Raw genomic sequence first — 23,926 nt, 5'->3', positions numbered from 1 at the left:
AAAGAGAAAATCAAAGATGTTAATGTTGACAGAAACCTTAGCCTACACACTCTCACAAGTTCTAAGTAACCACCGCTTCATTTACCTGCACAGCATTCCAAGACTGATAAATGACTGTTAGGTTTATCAAAAGTAGATGCACTTCAGATGGCTACAGACCTGTACTTCTGATGTGAGGCTGAAGAGTCTTCAAGGATAACTGTGTGCCTACAGTGGGTCAGTCTGGCATGCAACATCCCTTGTTGCAGGAAGCTGTATAGATGCACGTGATGTGCTGGCCTGAACAGAGGAAACAGAGGTTACACCAACAACTCCTCAAATGTGTCGTTATGGCAACAGCTGCAAGCAGTGCAAAAAAGCTGCGTGTCGACGACGCTAAACGTTAGCCACATTAGCTGTCATGCTAACAACACACGCAACAGGCTCTTGTGTACATACAGTAAAGCAACATAAAATGGTGAAACTTACAGCTCCCAAGTTTGAAGTTGGGTCTCGGACAGTCGGTGCTGATCCAAGCTTTATCTTCAGTAGCAAATCCCACATTGTACTGGCCCTCGTTGAGAAAGCAGTCCGATGTGAAATGGTTAGCCCGCTACAACTCCTAAAGTGTCCATCAAAAATAAAATAAAACAAATCCACTGGGTCTTCAGATCCTCAGACGTAGGGGGTAAAAAGACTTCTGTGTTGGTTTGTACAGTCAACAACCGAGCAACTAGCGCGCATCGCTCGTACCTTTGACATAGTTTTACCGGAGCCGTGATGCAAGGGAAGAAACGATAGCGGCTGCAAGGCGGACTCAGGGGGCGGAACACACACCTAGCTCGGAGAGTGTCACCCACCTGGGGGGGGGGTGTTATTTCCCTTCATGACGACATCAAGGGAAAATCTCCAATTGGCCTGTGATTGCAAACATTTTCTGAAAGGTGGCGCAAGCAAAAGACGTAGAAGATTGACTTTTGTAGAAAGGCCGGGGACACATATTACTGATAGAAAACCATGGAAAAGTGCATTTTGCATAATATGTCCCCTTTAAAGTAATGCATTGTAGTTTCACCTCAGCAGAACCACATAAATGTAGAAACAACAAAGAAGCTGTTTTATGTTTGTGACTCGATCCAGAACTGATGGAAATCCCTGTCGACTGAAGCCCAAATCCATAGATATAGATTTATTCTCTTTAAATTCAGTCAGGAGTCGTGAAGAATAAGCAGATCATCTTTATCATCATCATAACAGTCTGTACATAAATGCTCTAAAAATGAATTTTCTCTACTTAACAAATGTATGAAAAAGGTCAAAACTCTATATAGCCTACTTATGTCTGAATATGATTATAATACATAATCTATTATTATTGTTATATAACATACAATATAATATAATATAATTATTATTTTAATGGCTGAACTCCTTCTTTCTTCATATCATGTTATGTCAACATTTCTAGAAGGCTTTACATTGTCCTGTCCTAATGCAAGTGCAGTCAGATTCTTTTGCTCAGTCCTAATGAATTCTCCTTCACATTTTTCCATGACCTCGACATTTTCAGTCGAGGTCAAGGAAAAGTGGTTAGGAAAGGAGATTATTACACACACTCACAATATTCTTAGGGTGTAGGTAGAACACAGAAAATAGGTACTTGGGGTATCTATTTTACTATCATGTCAGGTAACATGTAGAGAAGAAATGTTGGAAGCTTTGCTGGGAACTGCTCATCCAAAAAAGGTTCACAGTCGACAAAGCACTTTCTTGGATCCTCAACAACACACCCGCCAAGTTTGAAGTCAATCAGATGAGCAGCTGTTATAATTATTAATGTGACATAATCAGCTCAATGACAACCGGCTTACATTTTCTCTTCACACAGTTGCCAGTGAATGTATCTGGCAAACTGCTGAACTAATGATACTGAACATCACTGACCACGTATTTAATTTGTTTTCTTGTAGTACAACATTTGCTGACTACATGTTATTAAACTTGGTGAAGGTTAGGGAAAGAGTGTGGTCTTGTTTAATACAGAAAAAATGACTTGAGACACAATGTGCTTATTAACATTTAACCGAAACCACCTTTCACTAGCTTTAATCAAACCACAGGTGGGGGTCAGGATGTAAGACACACACACACACACTGCAGTACTGTGCAGTTCATATACTGTATGTGGCACTAAAGAAACTTTGCCACTGAAGAGAATTACTTTTGACACCACTACATAATTGGGAGAAGATAATATAGTCATATATAACTGTAATTTCTAGGAGTCATGGTAGAAATACTGGTGTTGCAGGAGGGAGTGCTGAAGTGCATGTGTGTGTATCACAGCATATGTTGTTGCAGTAAACTTAAATCCTTCAGTTTAAACTGTAATGAAAGGTCCAAGCACATTATCCTTGAATACTCTTCCTTAACCCCTTTCCTGCTTCCTTTAATTCCTATTCCCTAGCCTTGTAATTAAAATCCATCCACCTAAATCTTTCTGTCTTGAGTTATGGGTTGAGACACTAAAAGGCTGCCCCAGTAATATATTTTAGTGATCATGGGGCCCAGGGAGGGACTGTACATTTCTACAGATGAGGCTGAGACGGTTTTACAGCCCTGGGACTACTCTGTGCCCCCCTGCTTGTTTCAGAGCCAAAGCTAATGTGTCACCTCTGTCACTGCAGGAGCCCTGTCCTACGCTGAGCTGGGGACGTGTATTAAGAAGTCTGGTGGACACTACACATACATAATGGAAGCCTTTGGACCTCAGATGGCTTTCATAAGGCTGTGGGCAGATCTTATTGCAATAAGGTAATGACTTACTAACTTAAAGCTGCACTCATCAATGTTTTTATATTAACAATGTGTCAAATCACTATGTGTGATGCGAAATGTGTTGCTTACAGTGATCAACCCAAACAGAGTCATCACCACATCTGAGGTTTCCCCTCAGTTCTAAGGAGCATCTTAGCATCTTTCAACTCATTGTTTTGGTCTTTACGGCCTGAAACTTGTTTTGGTTCAGTCCCAGCAAACAGACACAGACACACACACATGCACACACACACACCTAAACACACACACACACCTAAACACACACACACACACACACATACACACACACACACACAGAGCAGCTAGTGAACATTCAAATATTTCCCTAAGGAGCTGGTGGAGACCAAACACACAAACACACAAAAAGAGAGGGAATTTGACTTCATTGCTATTGTTGTTCTGTATCTGCTGGATGTGTGAATAGATTGTTTACTTACATTTTAGCAATAACTACTTTATAAGGTGATAAGATATCAATGTGTCCACTGCTTGTTGCACTGCCCCAAAGTGGCCAAAAATATCAATGAATGCTGCTTTAAAGTTGAAGCCTGAAAAGTGTTGAAGGAGCTATTTGTAAGTTTTGCTATTGCTACATAGCTAACATTAGCATTAGCAGCTGTTCACTTACCAGTCTAGAAGAAACGTTGTGAGTTCAGCATCAAACTTCATTCCTTTACTCACCAACAGCTGTCTCCAGAGGTGGAAACAAACACCAATTTTAACTTTTGTCTCTATCACGTCTTCTACTGAAGTTAGCATGCTAACCAGCTAGCCTGACTGATCTCCTCACAGTCTTCCAATAGAGACTCGCTGTAACCTCCAGTTTGTCCTGAAGACGTAGCTGCTCAGAGGACGTATTATATCCTCTTGTATTATAAAGACAACGATGGCTTGACCACCACCTGCTGCTGACGAGAAATAATGTTCGGCAGCGGAGAAAACTTACATATAGCCCCTTTAACTCTACCAGAAATCTCCATTAGGACTGATTCACCGCCAGGGGACAAACCCACTTTTTACAGCGATTCTACTTAAATCAATTACATCTCAATGCGCAAAATGTAGCATTAATTGCTTTGACATAAACACAGCCCAAGCAGTTTACCCATAATACAGTTAATGATTAAAGATGATTTGATTTCTGATCACCGACATCACACCAGGCAAATACTGGCACTCTCTGGCCGTGACCTTGTGGAATACTGCGTTTAGTTTAAAGCAGTGAGGGGAGAAAACGCTCCATGCGCAGCTGTGTGTGTACACAGCCAAGGCGAAGCAGTATAAACAGTCTAGTGGCTATCCTGAGCTGCCCAATTTTATGCTGGCCTCAGGCTACAGGGACTGAATGGAAACCATGGGAAATGAACAGAGACAGAGACAGAGAATGAAAACAAGAACAAAAGAGACAAAGAGAAATTTGTTTGGCTGCAGCAGCTCAGCGGCTGCCGTGGGAAATGAAGAGAGAAATACTGATGAGCTATAAGATGAGCCTGTGGGACCAGTCAACCTTATTTGATTCTTATTGAAGCGCTGGGCCTCAATAAGAATCATAGACACAGTCCACCACATGAGGATGTGATTATGTATTCAACATGCCCATAACATATTAAACACACACACACACACACACACACACACACACACACACACACACACACACACACACACACACACACAAACATACAGCTGTGCCTGATTGCACCAAAAGAACACATTAATGTTTTTGGTGACCTTTGAACTGAACGTATTCATTTGCAACTAATGAACATGAGCGTCGTTAACTCGCGGTAACACACCAACCACCAAAAGAAGAGAGAAAGAAAAAGTGTGTCTCACATTGGGAACCGGGGGTCCAAATCACACCCTGCCACAGCTGAGCTCCGTCTCCACACTTGTATTTTTCAAATCTCCCAGTACATGTAATAGCATATGGGTCTTTATGAATAATCCTTTAGACCAGTGGTTCTCAAAGTGGGGCCAAGAGGTCCTTGAAAAGGTTCCTAGGGGTCCCCAGCAAAATGGGGAATAATTCATTTCATTATAATTCCATCCATACCTAACACAGTGACAGAATCTATGACTGTTGTGTAATAAAACATCTAAAAGCAAAAATCTTATCAGATGGGGTCTGTGGGCTCATGTTTGTCAGTGAGAGAGGTATTTGTATTTATATAAGTGATATTTGAGACAATTTCTCCACACCAAACCAATGTTTACCACCAGCTTCATACTGGTATGCAGTGGTGCCTTAATGCATGGGCTTACCTGGGTTTGAGCCCATGCAGGGCCTCCAACCAACCATGGGGCCTCACGAGACATAAGCTTCTTTTTTTTTTTTTTCCGTCTCATGAGGCCCCTGGTTGGTTTGAGGTCTGACCAGGTCAGGCTTGTTATCATTATGTGAACCTAAACTGGAGTCCAGTCTGGATGCAGCGGAGCATAAAAAACAAATTCATAACTGATAAAGTGTCTGTGTGGAAAGACAGACCATCACAGGAAAGTGAGAAATATCCACAAATCTGTTGTATTGTCATTTATTCCCATTCATGCTCAGAGGAGTCAGTGTCTCTCCTCTGACGCCGTGTGCACGCACACAGGTATGTGAGTGAGTTACTATAGTTACGGCGATGCTCTGTGTCTCTGTTGCTCTGAAACTTTCTCATGATTCAGTAACAGTTTTTATGGTAGAATGACTTTACAAAATCATGAATGTATTTTACCTTAATACTGTAATCTGGAGATATAATTTAACATTTTTTGGTTCACATGCAGCACGTTCTGGTCGCTCTTCAATAAGAGGTAGCTTAAGAGCCACTAACTCCTTTATGTACAAATGTAGTTATATATGTTGAACAGGTTTTCTGTGCATAGTTTGTCTGCATGACAATAGTCCTTGATATGAGATAATGCAGGTTAAATTATCTGCTGTTGAAGTTATGATTATTGATTCCTGTATAACGTTAAAACTACAGCAGCTAGTGGAGCTTAGCTGCTACTAGAACCTGTGAGTAAAATTAAACAGGTGCATTAGATCATTGTTGTGAGCCTGTTTGTACTTTGTTGCAGTTTGTTACAGTTGTTAGACTTTGAAGATGACCTTGTGAGTGTTTAACATTGAGTGATGTGTTGTGAGGCTGATTCATTTATATAATTTCTTTGTTCTTGTTTGATCTTGAAGATGGTCTAGTAGCCTGTAATCTGCTACTATTCTAGATACATGATTTTTTTAATGAACATATCAAATATGAAATAGCCATTATTCTTCTAATAATCACATCCTGTCCTGATCCACCAGTTATAAACTGTTCTTAATGCATGCTTGCTTTTCACAGCACCTCGGTCTAACTAATGTGGACTGTTTCAGGGAGCTGTTTCTTGACTTGATCCAGGAGGTCAGGTGATGTCAAAATGCAGGAAATCTGTTTTATATCACAATGTTTTTTTTTGCTGGGGGAGGGCCCCAGACCCCCCACCATATAACCAGGCGCCATATGTATTGGAAGGTAGATATTAACCATCCACATAACTTTACTCATTATTTCACAACAGCAAACTCTAAACAAATAGAAACGTTTTGGCCATTTCAATTTGAGATACAGAAATTCAGTGAACTATGAACATGAACTAGTTGATTTTACTCTTCCGTGAAGATATATGACAAGTGAAGTGGATGATCAGAGTGGGGTTGTGTTGGGCTGAAGTCTACAGAGGTTGCTGCTGAGTATCCAGGCTGAAAACTGGGTTCAACAAATATCCCCAGAAGATCTTTAAACACTCAGTGACAGTTGTCGTCACTCTTTGCTCTGTGTTTGGTCTCAACAATTCCTGAGAAAAACCTCTGGCCCTGAAGCCAGCTGGTCTCTAACTGTGTCTGTCTGCTGTGCAGGTGGTGCACCATGAAGGTGGGGCCATAAAACCAACACAATGAGCTGAAAGACACTCACAGAGCTGCAGCTCTGACTGATAATTGTATATGTATTAATCTCTGTGAGACCCACCTGTCATTTACATTTACAACAAAACTATTCATTCTTGGAAATTTAACATACATTTAATGTGCTGTGTTATATGTCTGTAAAAAACTGTGGCTGTGTGTGTGTGTGTGTGTGTGTGTGTGTGTATCCTGCAGGCCTGCAGGGATGGCCGTCATCTCTCTGGCCTTTGGTCAGTACATCCTGGAGCCTCTGTTCATGCCCTGTCACATCCCCCCCGTGGCTGTCAAACTGGCCACCGCCATTGGCATCAGTACGTACACGGACTGCCCTTAAATTAACACATCCGCTGCTAGGATGGTTATATCCTTGTTGACCTGTTGTAACCTGCTCTGTGAATGACAGGAGACGTAAGTGCACATGATAACAGGAGTGAAACTGTGCAGTTAGAGGCAGAGGAAGGAGAAAGGGCTGATGTCACATGACAAGACCCAGGACAATCTTTTTCTAATAATAAGATTATAATAATAATACAGCCAACAGTGAGCTGGGTTTCACTGGGAAAAAAGCCAAAATCAAACACTCCAATAGTCAGTGGCGTTTCTAGACTCAGCAGGGGCACTAGGCATAAAATTGGCAGGGGGCCCCTTCAATCACCATTCATCAGCATTATGTAATAAATAACCTGACACCAATTAAACATGCATGATATCTTAACTTTTTTCTTATTCCAAATGTTCATGTTAATAGAATTTGCATTATACAAAGTACGTAACAAACCTTGTCATTTTCAAAAAATAGATATAAACCTAAATAAATAACTAAATAACTTCAACTTTGTCACATTGTAAATAACCCACATTACAAGGGTAGTGCTCATCATTCCAGAAAGCTCCTTCAGGGAGGTTTCCTACTGAACAGTGTTGGCAACTTGGTGATTTTCTCACTAGATTTGGTGACTGTTAAAACACTTTAGCTACTTTTTTTCATAAAAGCAATTAGTGACATATCCAGCAACTTTTTGAACAGACCTTAGGATAAGATAAGATAAGATAAGATAAGATAAGATGTACCTTTATTGATCCCTGTAGAAGAAATTCAAATTTGACACCGCAGCATAAAAGAGTAGCAGCACAAGAGGAAAGTGTATTAAAAAATAAAATGACAACAGAAACAGAATCTAAAATAAATAAGAAGTGAATGAGCTTTGATGTGGCTCTGGACTGATGTGGCAAGACAGAGCGGCAGCTGGTTCAGTCAACCAATCACCAGCCAAACAGAGATATGTCTGAGCTGAATGGACGTACCTAACAACCAATCACCAGTCACCATTGTGTGTATTCTAAATGGGGCTCCTTTAGGGAGGTCTCCCACTCAGATGTCCTTGCAAATCCTCCATTGGTTATTTAAGGGGGAGGGAGCTGCATTTTGAGACCTTGCTGTGGAGTAAAGTCTTTCAAAGCTTGGGGCCCCCCTAAAAGCCTGGGGCCCTAAGCAGTTGCCTGCCTATAGTAACAGACAGTTCAGTTCAGTTCAGTTCAGACAACTTGATTTATCCCCCATCCCATGGGCAATTCATTTGTAACTTCCCAGTCCATCGTTCAGTCTCAACAGACAACCAACCGACCAGATACAGTTAAAATGTCAGAGGAAACATTAAAAGGCATGTGACAGTTACAGTAAGTAAAACATAAAAGCAATAAATAGAATATATGCAATGAATTACTCTAAAATAACAATCATTTAAAATGAGTATTGTCTGTGTTGAGCAGCCTAATAGCAGAAGGAATAAAGGACTTAGAAGATTAGTTCTCATCAAGGCCACATTATGACGTCGACCCGAAGGCATTAGAGAGAATTTGGTCTGTTTGGCTGATCTTTCTTTTTTGCTTTGCTGTTTCTCCCAACATGAGCCCGAGTCCCTCTGCTGAACTCCAATAATCTTGGAGCACACTTTTACTATGCTTTACTACGTTTAGTCTGCTCTTGTCCTTCACAGACAATTGAATTAAACCATATTCATATGTAATTTTTGATGTTTTCAATGGCTGGTTGAAGCAGTTGTTTATGGTGCTAAAAGGTAGCTCTCTGCATATTGTTTTGATGGACTAAATTGATTATATCCTGCTGCTTACATCACAGTAAAGTAATCGGACAAAAAATATTCAACAAAATTTACAGAACTGGAATTATTTGAATCTGTAAGTTAATGACTGTATTTCTGTCTCCAGCGTCTATCATGTACCTGAACAGTATGAGTGTGACATGGACGGCCAGGATTCAGATCTTCCTCACCTTCAGTAAGCTGTTGGCCATTGCTTTCATCATAGTTCCTGGGCTGTACCAGCTCTTTAAAGGTAAGCCATCATCATCATCATCATCATCATCATCATCATCATCATCATCATCATCCCTAATAGCCAGTATTAAAACTACACTGGAGTGCGGGGGACATTTAGTGTTTCATTCCAGACTTCACACAGAGCAGCTGCAACAATTGTCTCACACAACAACATGTAGAGTAAATATGACCCTGAAGCCTCACAGGCCTCATACACAGCTGTTCACAGCAAGCAACAGTGTGAGCATTTCCCAATGTCCTCACAGCACAGTGCTCAGAGGGATGTGAGCCAGTTTAGCATACGGGTTCACTGTCTTTCCCTCAGCTACTGATCTCACTTAAATATCTGGCTATTTGTGTTTAAAGCATTACAATACGTATCACATTGGTGGATTTCCATTTCAGCTGTAAACTGTTTTCTATTGTTGGGTCTAAGCTCTGCCTCACAAGTGGGTCACCATATGTTGAACCTTTGGTTGTTTATCATAAATTAAGAAATTATTAATATTAAAAATATTAATATTAAATGATAACTTTAAAATGAATTAAAAGTCCTCGGGGGCACCAGCCTAAAAACGCAAGGATAGCCAATGTTGGTTCACTCTCAAATCATTACTATTAATCTGGAACTCTAATTAATAATTAACTTAATAACTATAGCCCAATTGCCATTTCAACAGTAAGTTAAAGTTGGCAATATTCATGCTTGTGCAACATTAAACACACCAGTAGTTATACTTAAAGACATTTATTTACAATGGAACAGAGTAAAACACAGTGTCTAATCTAGTATATACAGGTGTGTGTGTGTGTGTGTGTGTGTGTGTGTGTGTGTGTGTGTGTGCGTGCGTGCGTGCGTGCGTGTGTGTGTGTGTATGGGGTGAAAGTTTGTGGGGACACAGGCAAGATGGCCAATTCAAAATGGTCGCTGTGACCACATGGCTTGAACAAAGAAGACTACACAAGATGGCTGTAAACAAAGAAATTACTCAAAATGTCAGCCGAGACCACCTGGTGTGTGTGTGGGAGGGAAGGTGTGAGTTTCTTTGTTAGCCTAGCTCATGTGATCTAAAGGTACCAGGTTAGAGGGAGGAGGTTAGTTTCATGCAGGTTCTAGGACTGAGACGTACTGCAGGTATGTGTGTGAACATAAAAGTACTCGAATTAACTATGTGACAACCCAAGCAAACATTTCAACAACAAGACATTAACCAACATGTATAATAACAAAGGTTAAGACCTAACTAAGACTAATGCTTAGCTGTGCTGTGCTAGGTGTTAATGTTACCCAGTCCTCGGTGCAAAACAAAGAGGTCCTTTCCAGTGTTGTTGTAAAGTCCAGTGAGTTTGTGTTGCTTCCTGGTGGGGTGAAGTCCTGTCTGGCTGTGTGGCTTCTGTGTTGCAGAGGAGGCCGCTGGCTTCCTCCTCGTTCATCTCAGCTGCTAACACTGCTGTGGCTGTGGTTGCTCTGAAAACCAGCCGGCAGAATTTGTGTCGTAGCTGCTGAAGTAAACTTGTCCACTCATGTTGCTGCTGTTGAAGAGCAGAGTGAGAAAGAGTGCTGCTGTCTCTGTGAGAGCTGAATGTCTCCCAGGTGCCAGTGGTGACCTGAGCTGGGCTTGTCGCTCTGTAAAGAGCCGAGAGGGAAAAGGAGTCGCTGCTCCTGAGCAAGCCAAGGAGAGACGAGACAGAACGAAGAAGGTGATCGGGTTTTGCCTGGTGACACTCTGGGGGGTCACGTGTCACACACTGACTAACACTGACTGGTCAGTGAGGTCCTCTGGGGAGGGTCGTCCCCAGGTGTGAACAGTGAGGAACTGTGGGGAAGTGAGTTCTATTGTCTGTAGAACTAAGAGCATGTGGTCTCCAACACTATCTAAACGTTAACAAGAGCCCCAGGACAGAGCAGCATCCAGGGGCTTTTGGAGGTTTTTCCCACGTTCATTTTTCAGGCCCTTGTCTGAAAAACGAATAACTTGAATAACTTATTTTTTTCCCTTATTCAGATGGCAGACGACAATCATTTCAAAGAGATATACAATAAATACATAATGTACGCAGTGTTTCCCACAGGTCTGAAATATACTTGCGGTGGTAGCCGGCGAAAATGGCTGGTACTACCTGCTGGCACAAAAATGGTCTGCTACATGTAACAAACAACAAATACATGTGACGTTTAACACAATATTTTGTTTTATTGAATATTTCTATTAATTTCACATAATATACTTAATAGATCCAACCCCCCCAACCCACCCCTCCATCTACCCACACGGGAAGTCGATGGGTACGTATATTTAACCAGGACAACTTCGCTGCATGTGTAGCTACCAACGCAGCATAGTTGCCGCTTTCTTTCATAGAATTCGAATTTAACTACCAAGTCAGAAAACAATACACAATCAGAGAAAAGGGCCCAATTCCAATACTGCCCCCCAGCCACCCACCCACCCACTCTCAATCCGTTTGCACGTTCGTGTGGAGGGTCCGCCACATTGAGTGTTGTTCCAAACTATGGGAGTGGGTTATAAAGCCCTCCAACACCAAGTCTGCATCAATGTAGACTTACAAACCACCCTCGCAGACGAGTGCAGCATGGCTTTGAGTCCGGGATGGATGAAATGCCATATACCTACTAAGGACAAGGATTAAATTGCCTCAGACAGACATTCAATAGATTATTCTCACGCACACATGATGAAATTAGAGGTTACATGTATTTTGGAATGAACATGGCGCTGTGTACCCGAAAAATGGCCCGTGTTTTTTTTTTAATTTTTTTTATTTTACTTGATCTTTGAAAAAATAAACAGTGGAAAAAATTATATAATTAGATTAAGACAGCAAACGAAAACATGTGCAGCCAAAACAAAATGCGGCCAAAGAGGCATGTGAGTGAATTTTTATTTATTCTGTTAATTTTCCTTTCACAAGCTCACTGTGCCATCAAATTGGCGAGGCCGATGTCATTGCCCACAGACCTACGTCTTTGTTAATGCTGTGTATAAGATTATCCTTTACAAAAATATTGATTTAATCACAATATTTTGGGTAAAATGAATTTCCTGATTCCATCAGAGAAAGGTGAGGGCGTATATACTAATGGAATATACTTTGGTGGCTGTTAAAATACTTGGGGGGTTGCGCCCAAGTAAAGTCTGTGTGGGAAACACTGTGTATCTACTGTTCATTATATTCCAAATGTATTTGTTAGCATATTTAAAATGACAAAATAATAATAAAACAAATAAAAAAATGAATTTATTTGGCTGACAGGTATTTTAGAGAATCTGGCTTTTAATGGCTTGCAGCACAACATTATTGTCCCATTTGATTGTTTTATTTGTTTGTATCAGCTTCTGCTTATAAATGTGATCTCAACTAATTATATATGAGTATAATTTAATCTGTGCTGTGGAGAATAATCTATTTCTCCAAGCTTAGGCAGAATACTGCTCCATGAATCTCTTTAATTTTTAAAACTACTTTTGTTTATTTTTATTATTATTATTACCATTATTATTATTATTACCATTATTATTATTATTATTATTATTATTATTATTATTATTATTATTACATGTGTTGTGTAAGAACTCTTTGCAAAGATCATTTCACTGCTGCACCAACCCACCATTATAGTGCTTCAAACCGTAAACAAGAAAAAAATGTGTGTTTGTGTGTGTGTGTGTGTGTGTGTGTGTGTGTGTGTGTGTGTGTCTGCAGGGGAGACCAGAAACTTTGAGAATGCCTTTGAACTGAACAATGTGCAGCTGTCTGGTATGCCACTGGCATTCTACTCTGGGATGTATGCATACGCTGGGTGGTAGGTATGATCCTCTCACACACACACACACACACACACACACACACACACACACACACACACACACACACATATGCTGTACTTACATGCCAGTCGTGGTGTCAGTTTATTCATCATCATTTTGTCATTCTTTAATCAGTGGAGGTTATAGAACAGCTGTTTCCTTTTCCAGGTTCTACCTGAACTTTGTGACAGAGGAGGTAGAAAACCCTGAGAGGTAAGTTGATCCATGTACTGGCTCTGATAGTAATGTATTGTTTCTGAGTAAACGTTACTGCGTTCCATTTTTCAAAGGGGGGAAGGAATGATTATAGAATTATCAGCAGAATAAAACAGCAGAAAACGCAGACATGTATAAACAATGTAGTGGCTGCTGTAGTTGTTACTCCATCAGTCATTTGTTGCACCTGTCTGAATGTCACAATGAGACTTGTCCTCCACAATCTGCTCTAAATCCAACTTCTCTGCTCAGTCATTTAGAGACCAAACACAGCTCTATAAGAGAGTGAATGTTGGACTGGTCACAAACACCGCTCCAAATGAACGATAAAGTTGTCCATTACATTAGCCATATCAACTTCATTAGGTCTGAACAGACTCGATTTTGTTGAGTCCTCAACAAAAGTGAAAAAAAAACAACAATGGTCATTTAAATGATTTTCTTATTGTTAACAAATTCTTGTGCATACAAATCAACTATTGTGTTGTGTATGTATTGTTTGTGTATCTAAAGGCTGATATATATTATTCCTCATTGCAATAGAGCTCCACACATCAGTGAGCCTCACAACTGCACTGGGCCTTCATTACCATGAACACATACACTGTTTATTTTGAATCAATGCCACATACACTGCCCTGCTTCTGAAAATAGTCTGTGGATTAATCTGCTGCTGAAAATAGTCCCAACAAATGCACTTTACTGTTTGAATGTTAGTTTTGACAATAAGAAAACAAAAACATGTGAATTGTGTGTTTACTAGGAACCAATGGGATTTCAGACAGTTTAGAGATTTTTGGTCTTTTTGTCTTTTCATGAGATTTGTTGACAGCAAGAAAAGAGAGAATACCCGTTTTATTCCGTTTTTTTTTTGTTTGCTTAACAAGCATCCTCAGTGGCAACAATATGCTAAAACACCTGGAGAACTAAGAAATCTTACGTTTTTGTTATTGCTACATAACCAACGTTAGCATTTCGAGCTGTTCACTTATTAGTCTAGAAGATACGATACGAGTTCAGCATCAAACTTCATTCCTTTACTCACCTAGATCTGTCTCTGGAAGTGGAAAATATCATCAACAGTAACAGCAATCCAGACACAGCAAATAGAAATAATTAATGAATGACTGTAATATTGTAAGATACAATATTACAGGTAATTTCCAACCTTCACTTATTTGTTTTGGCTGTTAATATTTGAATCGCAGCTTTAATTTGACAACTTATCATACATGCTCCTGAAATTCAGTGTACTCATACTAGGTGTATTAAATAATCACCAGCAACAGAGTGGCCTCCTTCTCCTGCTACACAGAGAGGAGGCAGAAAAAGAGAAAAGGCCATAATAGAGATGAAATGAAGGTGACTGAGACATATGTGAAGTGAATGACAGTGTGATACTTCTGTTATTATCCCTCCTGTCCTCAGGACTGTGCCATTAGCTATCTGTATCTCCATGGGGATTGTGACTTCCTGTTATGTGCTGACCAATGTGGCGTATTACACGGTGATGTCACCAGAGGAGCTCTTGGCCTCAGACGCTGTTGCTGTGGTGAGAAATTTCTTTTTCAATTTAATTTTTAATAAAACCCTTTTCTTTCTTTTGATTGGTGGACCAAGGACAAAAAGGAATATAAATAATTAAGCAACAGACAACCTTTGAAGAAATTGTGAAGTCCAATTGTCTGAGAGTGACCACTGTTTTGTTGTATACGATGCCGATACATTTGAATAAATTATGCTTTTGTACTCATGGCTTCAGTAAAGTGAACTGTGCAGTTGAATTGTGGAGAATCTATCTGGGCTGCTACATGATCTGTATCATGTCAACACTTACACAAGTTGAAGCACTCATATCGGGGTGTGTGTTGCTCCACTGTTTTGCGTGAGTTTTTAATTGGTCAGCTTTTTACAACAAAAGCTAGCGTGTTCACCAAGGTGTCATCTTTACATCACGGATACATACCCGGGACTCCTGCAGAGTCTTTTCTGCTGGGAGCGAATGCTAACTGTACCCTTTCACCCTGACGACGAGCCGCTCATGAGATGAGCACTAAAATCTCGCTGTAGCCGGTCAGAATCTGCGGTAGTTGGTGTTGGAAGCCGGGAACTTCCTCACAACAGAGCAGAGAACTTCTTTTTTGAAGTTACTTGGAGCATGTGGTAAAAGAAAGAACAAAGAACAAAACCACAAAAGGGAGAAATAAGTGCAAAAGTGATCCCACTAGTTTTGTTTCCCTGGAATTGGTGCACATTTCTTCTCCCTTTCTTCTCCTTAACCACAGAATCAAGTCATTTTCTATAGAACTTTTGAACAACTCCAAATAGTTGTCCTTATACTCAGTCATAACACTACAAGGAAGACACTTAAAACCTTGGATTTATGTCCTCTATGGCTCCAGAACTTACATGAGAACCATTATCTTTAAAATTTTTCTTCAGTATCAAAAGGATCCATTGATAGTTGTCTGTACATCCACAGTGTCAGGCTGTGAAATCCCCCTGGTCTGTAGCTTCTGTTGGCCAAAAGTCTGACTGCAAAACACAGCGTGAATCTTAAAGAAGTTAAATTGTCCTGGGGGACAAATGTAAAGTCAGTAAACAAAAAGAAACAACAACAATCCAAAATGCTGACTGTACATTTAAGTCTCTTTTGTTGAGTTATTCATTTTTACATTTGAAACTAACCACCAACGAGCTGTGAACAGATTTGTGATGGTGAGTTCTTCACACTTGAGGTTGGCCTTGGTGCTCCTGCAGTGGAGAGGTGTGTGTGCTACTGTAACACATTTAGGTAAGTCTCACTGCTGTGCTATTTGTGACGTTTACTCCTAATGTGAGCGCCGTGGTTGCCGTCCTGCACTTAACGTGTCATTATCAGCGAAGTGTCTCCGACAGCTCGGCTTCCCAGCAGCTGTTAATCTGATCGCTCCGGCCCAGCCCTGTTGGTGATAATCACATCACAGACATCCCCTAATAACAGCCGCCATTGCTTAAGACTAAGGACTGCTATCAGTGCTACTGTAAGCCTGTAGCGAGGGCAGATTCATTCACTAAGAGATCTCTGATCTTTTCTAATGCAGTTAGTTTTATTGCCCTATGCAAGATGAGTGATTGGAGCGCCTTAAGAAAGGTGTTAAGAGCATTTATCTGTGCTGGGATAAAGGAATTACACTCTGTTCTTCCTTTCTTGCAGACAGAGGGCTTTAAGTCTCAAACCTAATTACAGAGTTTAACTCATGTCTAGAACTTGTCTTGAAGAGGTCAGCCTATATATTGAAGGTATATCGAAGACTCTGACTGGCAGATGAAAATTAAGATAACTTACAGGTAGCTTTGTGCAGTTGGTCTATGAAAGTCTAACTGGTGGCAGGTCCTTTACATTTTGTTTATGGAGTCACCCCTTAGTTTAGGTTTAGTGATCATACTGTGCTTGAAAATGGCAGATTATTATCATGATATGATAAAGATGTTAGGATATGGCTTCCCACTATCACTGCATGATGTGTTTGTTCCCACTTCTGCATGACCCATTTATGACAATTATTGTCATCATCAATTCTGTCACAGCTCAAATTCTATCGAACTACAGTTAATAAGACAAGACAGACAACAACAGCTGAGTAAACCGATAGCTGGGAAGTCTGATTCATTCACTTCCCTTATTTATCTAACATTCTGGGAAATAAAAATGACTTCCCTTTCAAAACTGAAATAAAAAGATGAAGTAGATTTCAGTGTTGTGTGTGTGTGTGTGTGTGTGCTGGAGCCAGGATGTGGTTTGCCCACCTGGACACTGGACAGAATCAGGCTCACTGATTCATCTGCCTCCAAAGTTCACAATTACAATGACTAATGCTCAAAAAGTTCACTAATGAACGTGCTCCAACACAGCACGGGATATCTCAGTAATGCCTTGACAGAACTTCTTCAAATTTGGTGCAAACGTTCACTTCAATTCAGGGATGAACTGATTATATTTTGGTGGTCAAAGGTCAAAGATCAAGGTCAGTGTCACCTCACAAAACACTTTTTTAGCCAAAACTCAAGACTTCATGCAGCAATTATGAAAAATTTTCACACGAATGGTTGATATTTTCTCTGACTCTGGATAAACAGGGATGTAACCTGAAACTAGTCTGAGTGGAGGAGGCAGACAACCACCAGGAGGTGATTCTAGTTTGTAAATATAAAAATGACAGTTTGTGGTTTTATCAAAGTGTGGCCTGTTGACCACCAGTGGTCTGCAAGTAGATTTGTTAAAATTTCAAGTTTTAAGACATGACACTGTCTATTCATGTAGCTATGTCAGTTTACAGTTTATGTTTTATGCTTTATGTCAGAAATTGACATATTGACAGTTATCCAGTTGTGCTTGTTCACTATCAAACACAGACAATGAACAAGATCATGGACCGGAGGATTAAGACCGGAGATTGATGTTGGTCCGTAGGAGTTCCTCAGCTGATAAACTGAAGATCTAGTTAATAATGTTACATCATTAGTGGAAATCACTGAATAACAGATACACTGTTGACGTGTAATGGTCACATATTGGATCGTTGAATCCAACATCAACTAACACTTTGCTTTCTCTCCCTGTGTTTGTACCTGTCACAGACGTTTGCAGAGAAGTTGATGGGGAACTTCTCAGTAGCTGTTCCAGTGTTTGTGGCCTTGTCCTGCTATGGCTCCATGAATGGCTGCCTCTTTGCCCTGTCAAGGTACAGATGCGTCCTCTTTGCTGGCCTTCATCTCACAGCTATGTGCATTAAAATAACCATGACAAAGTAACTGCTGTACTTATTTTAGGTGTTTATTCAGGTATTTATTTTACTGTCTGCAAGCTCTCTCACTAAAATGTGTTAAAATGTACAGTATAGTATCTTTTTCACATACAGTTGAGGTGAAAAAGTGTTCACAGTGATTCAATCAATTTGGAGGAGTAGATTTTGCACTACATCACTGCCTCTGTTTGGAGTTTGTATCCACACAGTGTGCAGGTTTCTATTGGTAGATAACTGCACTTACAGATCACTATTCTAGACTTATCGACCACTCAGAGCGCTTTACACTACAAGCCACATTCAGGGACAATGCATGTTAATAAACATCAGTATAAAATACACAATGTAAACATGCCAGATTGTAGCAAAAATGCTAATTTATATCTGTATTCCCAAGGCAGGTAACATAACACAAAAAACATTACAAGTAACAACACACAGATACAAATATAAAATACACAAATGGAAAGACAAATACATTTAAAGTGAACTTGTTTTAGTCATACACACATTCAGTTCAATATTAACAACATTTTTATTTTTTATTGTTGTGTGTCTGTGTGTGTGTGTGTGCCCGTGTATGTGTGTGTTTGTCTGTGTGTGTGTGTGTTCACAAGAATGTTCTATGTGGCATCACGTGAAGGACAGCTCCCGGAGGTTCTGTCAATGATCCATGTCCGCAGGAACACTCCACTGGCTGCTGTTCTCATACTGGTCAGTTTACTGCAGTAACAGTGATAATGACAATAATCAATAACTGTTCATTAGCCAATAACCAATTATCCCTGATACCATCAATTCAAATGCTGAAACAAGCAGTACTGACCATATTACATGTTCAAAATTGTCATTTCACTGATAATGTAGCGTGAAGCACTGATGTTGTTTCTATGGTTACCTGCTGTCCTGATAATGGACTTTAATGGACATCTCCCAGCCGGTCACAAACAAGACAATTTTCTGAGAATATTTCCATAAACCACAGCAGCTACCATATAGGCTACAAAGCTTTTAACATGTGTTTGTGTATGTGTGTGTGTGTGTTTATGTGTGTGTGTGTGTGTGTGTGTGTGTGTGCAGTACCCTATGACCATGCTCCAGCTGTTTGTGGGAGACATCTACAGCCTGCTGAACTTCATGAGCTTCTTGCGGTGGCTGTTCATCGGTTTGGTGGTGCTGGGTTTAATCTACCTCCGCTACACAAAGCCTGACCTGCCCCGCCCCTTTAAGGTCAGACACCTACAACTTACTCACCTTCACTGTTCTCCACGGTACTGTTGCTCTGATAGCTATATTTCAGTTCCCTTAGAAAACTTGTTTAAAAGACAAATGTGAATTAGTTTATAAGAAAGTCAAACATCCATTTCTATGTACAAGCATCATGAATTATTCAGACCCTTCACTTTTTCCTTCACAATTATTCCTGGGAACACTCAAAGCTTTAGACATGGCCCCGATCTTATCTGGAGGTTGATAAAATACCAAACGTTTCCCTGATCTGTACCTCACTCCAATTTTATTGCAGAGGTCTACAGAGAGTTCCTTGAACTTCATGACTTGGTTTTTGTCCAGACATACATTGTGAATTGCAGGACCTTATATACACAAATCGACTTGCCACAGGTGGACTGTGATCTCGACACATCTCAGTGTAGGATGACATCCAAATCCATTTAAAATGAAATATACAACATAATTAAGTGTGCAAAAAAAGAATGGGTCTGAATACGTTCTGAAGCCTCTACATACTGTATATGAATAGTAACAGATATCACTCCTGACTTGTCCACAGGTCCCGCTCTTCATCCCAGTTATATTCTGCCTCACGTGTTTCTTCATGGTCTTCCTGTCTCTGTACTCGGACCCAGTGAACACAGGGATTGGATTTGTTATTTCCCTTACTGGCATCCCTGCATACTACATCTTCATCTACTTTGATCACAAACCCAAGTGGCTCCAGAGGGCTTCAGGTGACTGATTCATCTGCACATATGAAATTAGAGACGACTGATCAGTTGTGAATCGTTAAATCATTATTTGATAAATTGATTAAAGCACAGACAGAAAATTTGTTCTCAACTAGTTTAACAATGAAATAATTATTCAAGGTAAAATTAAAAAATAGATATTTAATGTTTCAAATATTCAAATGTTTCAAATATTCAAATGTTTCACATATTCAAATGTTCACACTACTTTCAAATATTTATACTTTCCTCTGCTTTGTATAATGGCAATCTGAATATTTTGGTGTTTATACATTGGAAAGTGTCATATGTGATGGGAATTTTTCAGCATTTTCTCACAATTTATATGATGATAACTTAATCAAAAGAAAAATCGTGAGATAACAGATAACAGAGCTTTGTTTTCTCAAGATAACAGGATAATTATTCCATTATCTCGAGAAAAAAAAGCTCTCTTAATAATATATAATCAATCAATCAATCAATCAAACAATCCTGGAAAAAAGGTACATGATATTCGAAATCTCAGATATTTTTCTTCTACGCCTCAGGGTTACTGAGATATTAGTAGAAACATTTTGGAATATTTGTTATTACCACATGTTGGTGGTCGTATTAGGTGTCATCACTGATGTCATCATATGTTCTTTTCTCTGTCCTCAGACTCCTTCAACAGAACCCTACAGATCATCCTGGAGGTCGTCCCCACGGAGCAATAACAGAAACACAACATGGACTCTCTGCTCCCTCGAATCATAACTATGTATAAATATATACTGAGCCTAGAACAAGTAAAACTGACTCATTTGGTACACGGATTCAAAGTTAATTATGTCACTGATGAATGCAATTCTATATAATGCATCTTATTACAGAGTCGAGAGTCTCCAGGATCACATTATTAACACACAGACATGCACATACCAACCTCGCTGCTGCAGCTGTCAATCATTTTCTACTGTTAATGATGTCATTGCACATGTCATTGTTTTTGTGAACATTATGATTATTTATGTTTGAACCATCTGACAATTTTTCTCTCAGTAACCAATAGCCTACTAACTGTGTCCATACACAACACGTCATTGCACATGATACCAACACTGTCTGGACTAATGTTGTTTTATTATATATAATATCATACTGCATTTTTATAATCTACTGTACAGCAAGAACCACTGAGCGAGCTACAGCAGTCTGACAAACGTCAACCAGTATTTGATATTTAGGTTAATTATCTTGCACACCTCTAGGATCAGCTGATCATGTTATAGTAGCCATGGTGACTGTGTAGAATGCAGTATTTGTGTTTTGTTATGCGTTTATAACAACATGATGTCATAACAGAAGTGCTATGACATCAGAGTGGCCAATCAGAACACATTCATTCATTTCATCAGTCTCTAGAGCAACAGTGTAAAAATCTGCTGGTTTAGTTTTTGTATGTGAAGAATGTAAATAATCTATAAACTATAAACAGATTAATCACTGTCCATGTGTCTGTCATTCGATTTTGATGTCATTAAATGTAAACACCAAGCCGTCTTTGGTGCCTGACCCCAGCTGCAATTGGCCTCACACTTTTGACATCACACTCCCAGTGAGCCTAATAGCATATGAGTCTGGATGAGTAATTCTCTAGACTACACAGAGAGGTAGAGGTTATTTCTACTCCAAACTAATGTTAACAATGAGCTTAATGGTTACTGTTATCAATTATCAGATGCCATCAAACACACACGTCATCAAATGCATGCAGGTGCGTACAGTTGCTAATGGTGTGATTAGCAATCAAATCAGTGAAAGCTCCACATTTTCCTCTTCTCTGTGTTTTATTTGAAGTGTTGATATTTGTGGTTTTAAAACCAAAAACCATCTCAGTGTAGTTTTACGTGTCCTCTCTCAGGCTTCTCTCTGGAGCTCTAGTAACAACAGGCCAGTGGGCCAATCAGAAGAGAGGAGGCTCTGAGCCTCTGTTCTGATTGGCTGTATTCTGAGTGATCCAATAAAAGTATAGCAGATTTCAGGTAAACACTCAGAGAAACTAAATCCTGCAAGGTTGGATGGTGGATCCAGGTGGGCGGGGCTTGGGGCATGGCTGAGGGCGGTGATCATTTGTTGTGACATCACAAAGTTCCAGAAGTCCTGACGGCTGGTTTTAAGGCTCAGTTTCTGAATACAGGCTGTGTGCATTTCTCTGTGGACTGAGCGCTTTGATATTTTCACAGTATTAATATAGAACCTAGATGTTATGGTTCTGGCGATGAGTGGAGGGAGTGCCAGGCTTCTTATACTGTTGAGCTTGATGAGTTTATTGGAGGCAGGTGAGGTGGTGAAGCAGGAGCCAGGGAGAGGGAGTGAGCCACACCCATGCCACACACAGACAGACAGACAGACAGACACACACACACACAGGGGAAACAGGAAAACAAACAAGAGTCATGGCCTAACCGTGACACTAGATCTGCTTTATAATCAATAAAGACATGGACATCTACCTTTATTTTATATTTACCTTCAATCTTTGAGTTAGCTAACATCTTAATGAACAAGGAATGTTCTCCACCCTGACTGGTCGTATCAGTACAATTCAATTTGAGACACAAAAATACACTTGGAAAATTCAGCAGCCTTCCACATCATATATCATTTAATTAATTTTAATACAAAAATATTGATTAGTTCAGATTTAACAAGTTTTCTAATGCAGCATTAAAGGGCCACACCACCTTATATTTCAAACCTTTTTCTGATTGTCCCTTTTCCATCCAGGTTTAAGGTACAGACAGTCAAGCCCTCACATTAGGACCCTCAACCTCTCTGACCTTATGTGGACTACCTGCTCCCTGGCGCTCCACGCACATTTGTGCCACAGCTGCTGCATTGAATCTTACAGGCTTTGAGACGCTCAGGTGGCTCCTCCAGATGCAGCTGTGGTTTTCTGCTGACACTGCTGGTGCCATGGTTGATAACAGAAGACCTTGGATGGTCAGTAACAAGTGGCTGGGTGTTTTAAGAGTTAGCACCTGGGTGTGTGTAGTCAAGAAAACAAGTTTCCTTGTTTATGGTTAATGAACCAACAGTATATTCAGAACTCCCTCTTCTCCCTCTTCTTGTGTATAAAGACTATCCTCAGTGGTTCCTGCTTCAGAATTGAGGTGACATTATGCACAAAAGTCTGTATTGATGATTCCTCCGTTCTTGGTCAAGCTTCAATAAAAATCCTCAGCATAAGATATCCTGGACACCAGCACTCTTTCTTCACCACCGATGATAAGAAATTTTCCCTAACATAACCTAGTGTAGTGGCTTGGTGTGGTTACAGTTCTAAGGCCAATGTATGGTTTCCATGTCTGCATGCATGGACCCTTGCAGACTGCTGCATACAGCCCAGGGTAATACACACATTCCTGGTAAATTACTTCTTACCTTAACTCTAACATGGCTGCTCTACCGTCCCCCTGGGTGGTAATCTGTGTGTGCAGCTGTTGCCTTGTGGCTCACTGCATTCCCCCTTTGCTCTGTGTCCTGTAAATTTTGAGCTTTTACTGCTGATGGGAGGATGGCAGGATGGAGACAAAATGCCGTTGAGCTTTAGCACTGAACCATAAAAACTACAGCCTAAACTCAGCTAGCATTAGCTGGCTGTGCCTATACTGCAAGCATATGGACCTTCACCACGCTGCTGATGCCTCATAGACTAACACCGCTCAGGCTTTTTTAAGTTCACATGAGTCTTAATTAACACAAGAAGGGCTACCCAGCACTATAATACACTATAATGTAGTTGTAATGACAATGCTTATGAAAATATTTGTTAACAACTAAAACCCCCATTTATAACCCATGACAGCATGCTGATGTTTAAATGTTCTGTAAGTGAGGTTCTTAACAATAATACATACGTTAACAACTACTCTCTATGTAAAGATATAGTGGAGCAATGATGTCCCAAGCACAGAACAAAGTCACCCCTCCCTCTGTGTGTGTTGTAATTTGATTTTCTCTGTTCTTTGTTTTGGTTGCTGGTCTGGGA

At 40.1% G+C, this 23,926-nt stretch overlaps 1 protein-coding gene across 3 annotated transcripts in view; it reads left to right on the top strand.

Moving 5' to 3' along the window:
* The window catches only part of slc7a11 (solute carrier family 7 member 11), a 25,843-nt gene extending 4,462 nt beyond the window's left edge, over positions 1-21,381 (top strand). For all 3 annotated transcript variants that reach the window (XM_087170166.1, XM_087170165.1, XM_023393274.2), the window contains 11 exons: positions 2,667-2,793; positions 6,947-7,062; positions 8,981-9,106; positions 12,817-12,916; positions 13,089-13,133; positions 14,565-14,688; positions 17,757-17,860; positions 18,541-18,637; positions 19,004-19,153; positions 19,716-19,893; positions 20,554-21,381. In XM_087170166.1, coding sequence (XP_087026292.1) covers positions 2,667-2,793; positions 6,947-7,062; positions 8,981-9,106; positions 12,817-12,916; positions 13,089-13,133; positions 14,565-14,688; positions 17,757-17,860; positions 18,541-18,637; positions 19,004-19,153; positions 19,716-19,893; positions 20,554-20,609 — 1,223 coding nt within the window. In that variant the 3' untranslated portion in view covers positions 20,610-21,381. The remainder of the gene's footprint in view (positions 1-2,666; positions 2,794-6,946; positions 7,063-8,980; positions 9,107-12,816; positions 12,917-13,088; positions 13,134-14,564; positions 14,689-17,756; positions 17,861-18,540; positions 18,638-19,003; positions 19,154-19,715; positions 19,894-20,553) is intronic.
* Positions 21,382-23,926: the final 2,545 nt, after the last annotated feature.

The sequence above is a fragment of the Seriola lalandi genome, unplaced genomic scaffold (genome assembly GCF_002814215.2).
Source record: "Seriola lalandi dorsalis isolate HSWRI2012SDOR001 ecotype SW California unplaced genomic scaffold, Sedor1 jcf7180002054933, whole genome shotgun sequence".
Lineage (NCBI taxonomy): Eukaryota > Metazoa > Chordata > Actinopteri > Carangiformes > Carangidae > Seriola > Seriola lalandi.
The sequence above is the reverse complement of the archived record's forward strand: the minus strand, read 5'-3'. Positions and strand labels throughout refer to the sequence as shown.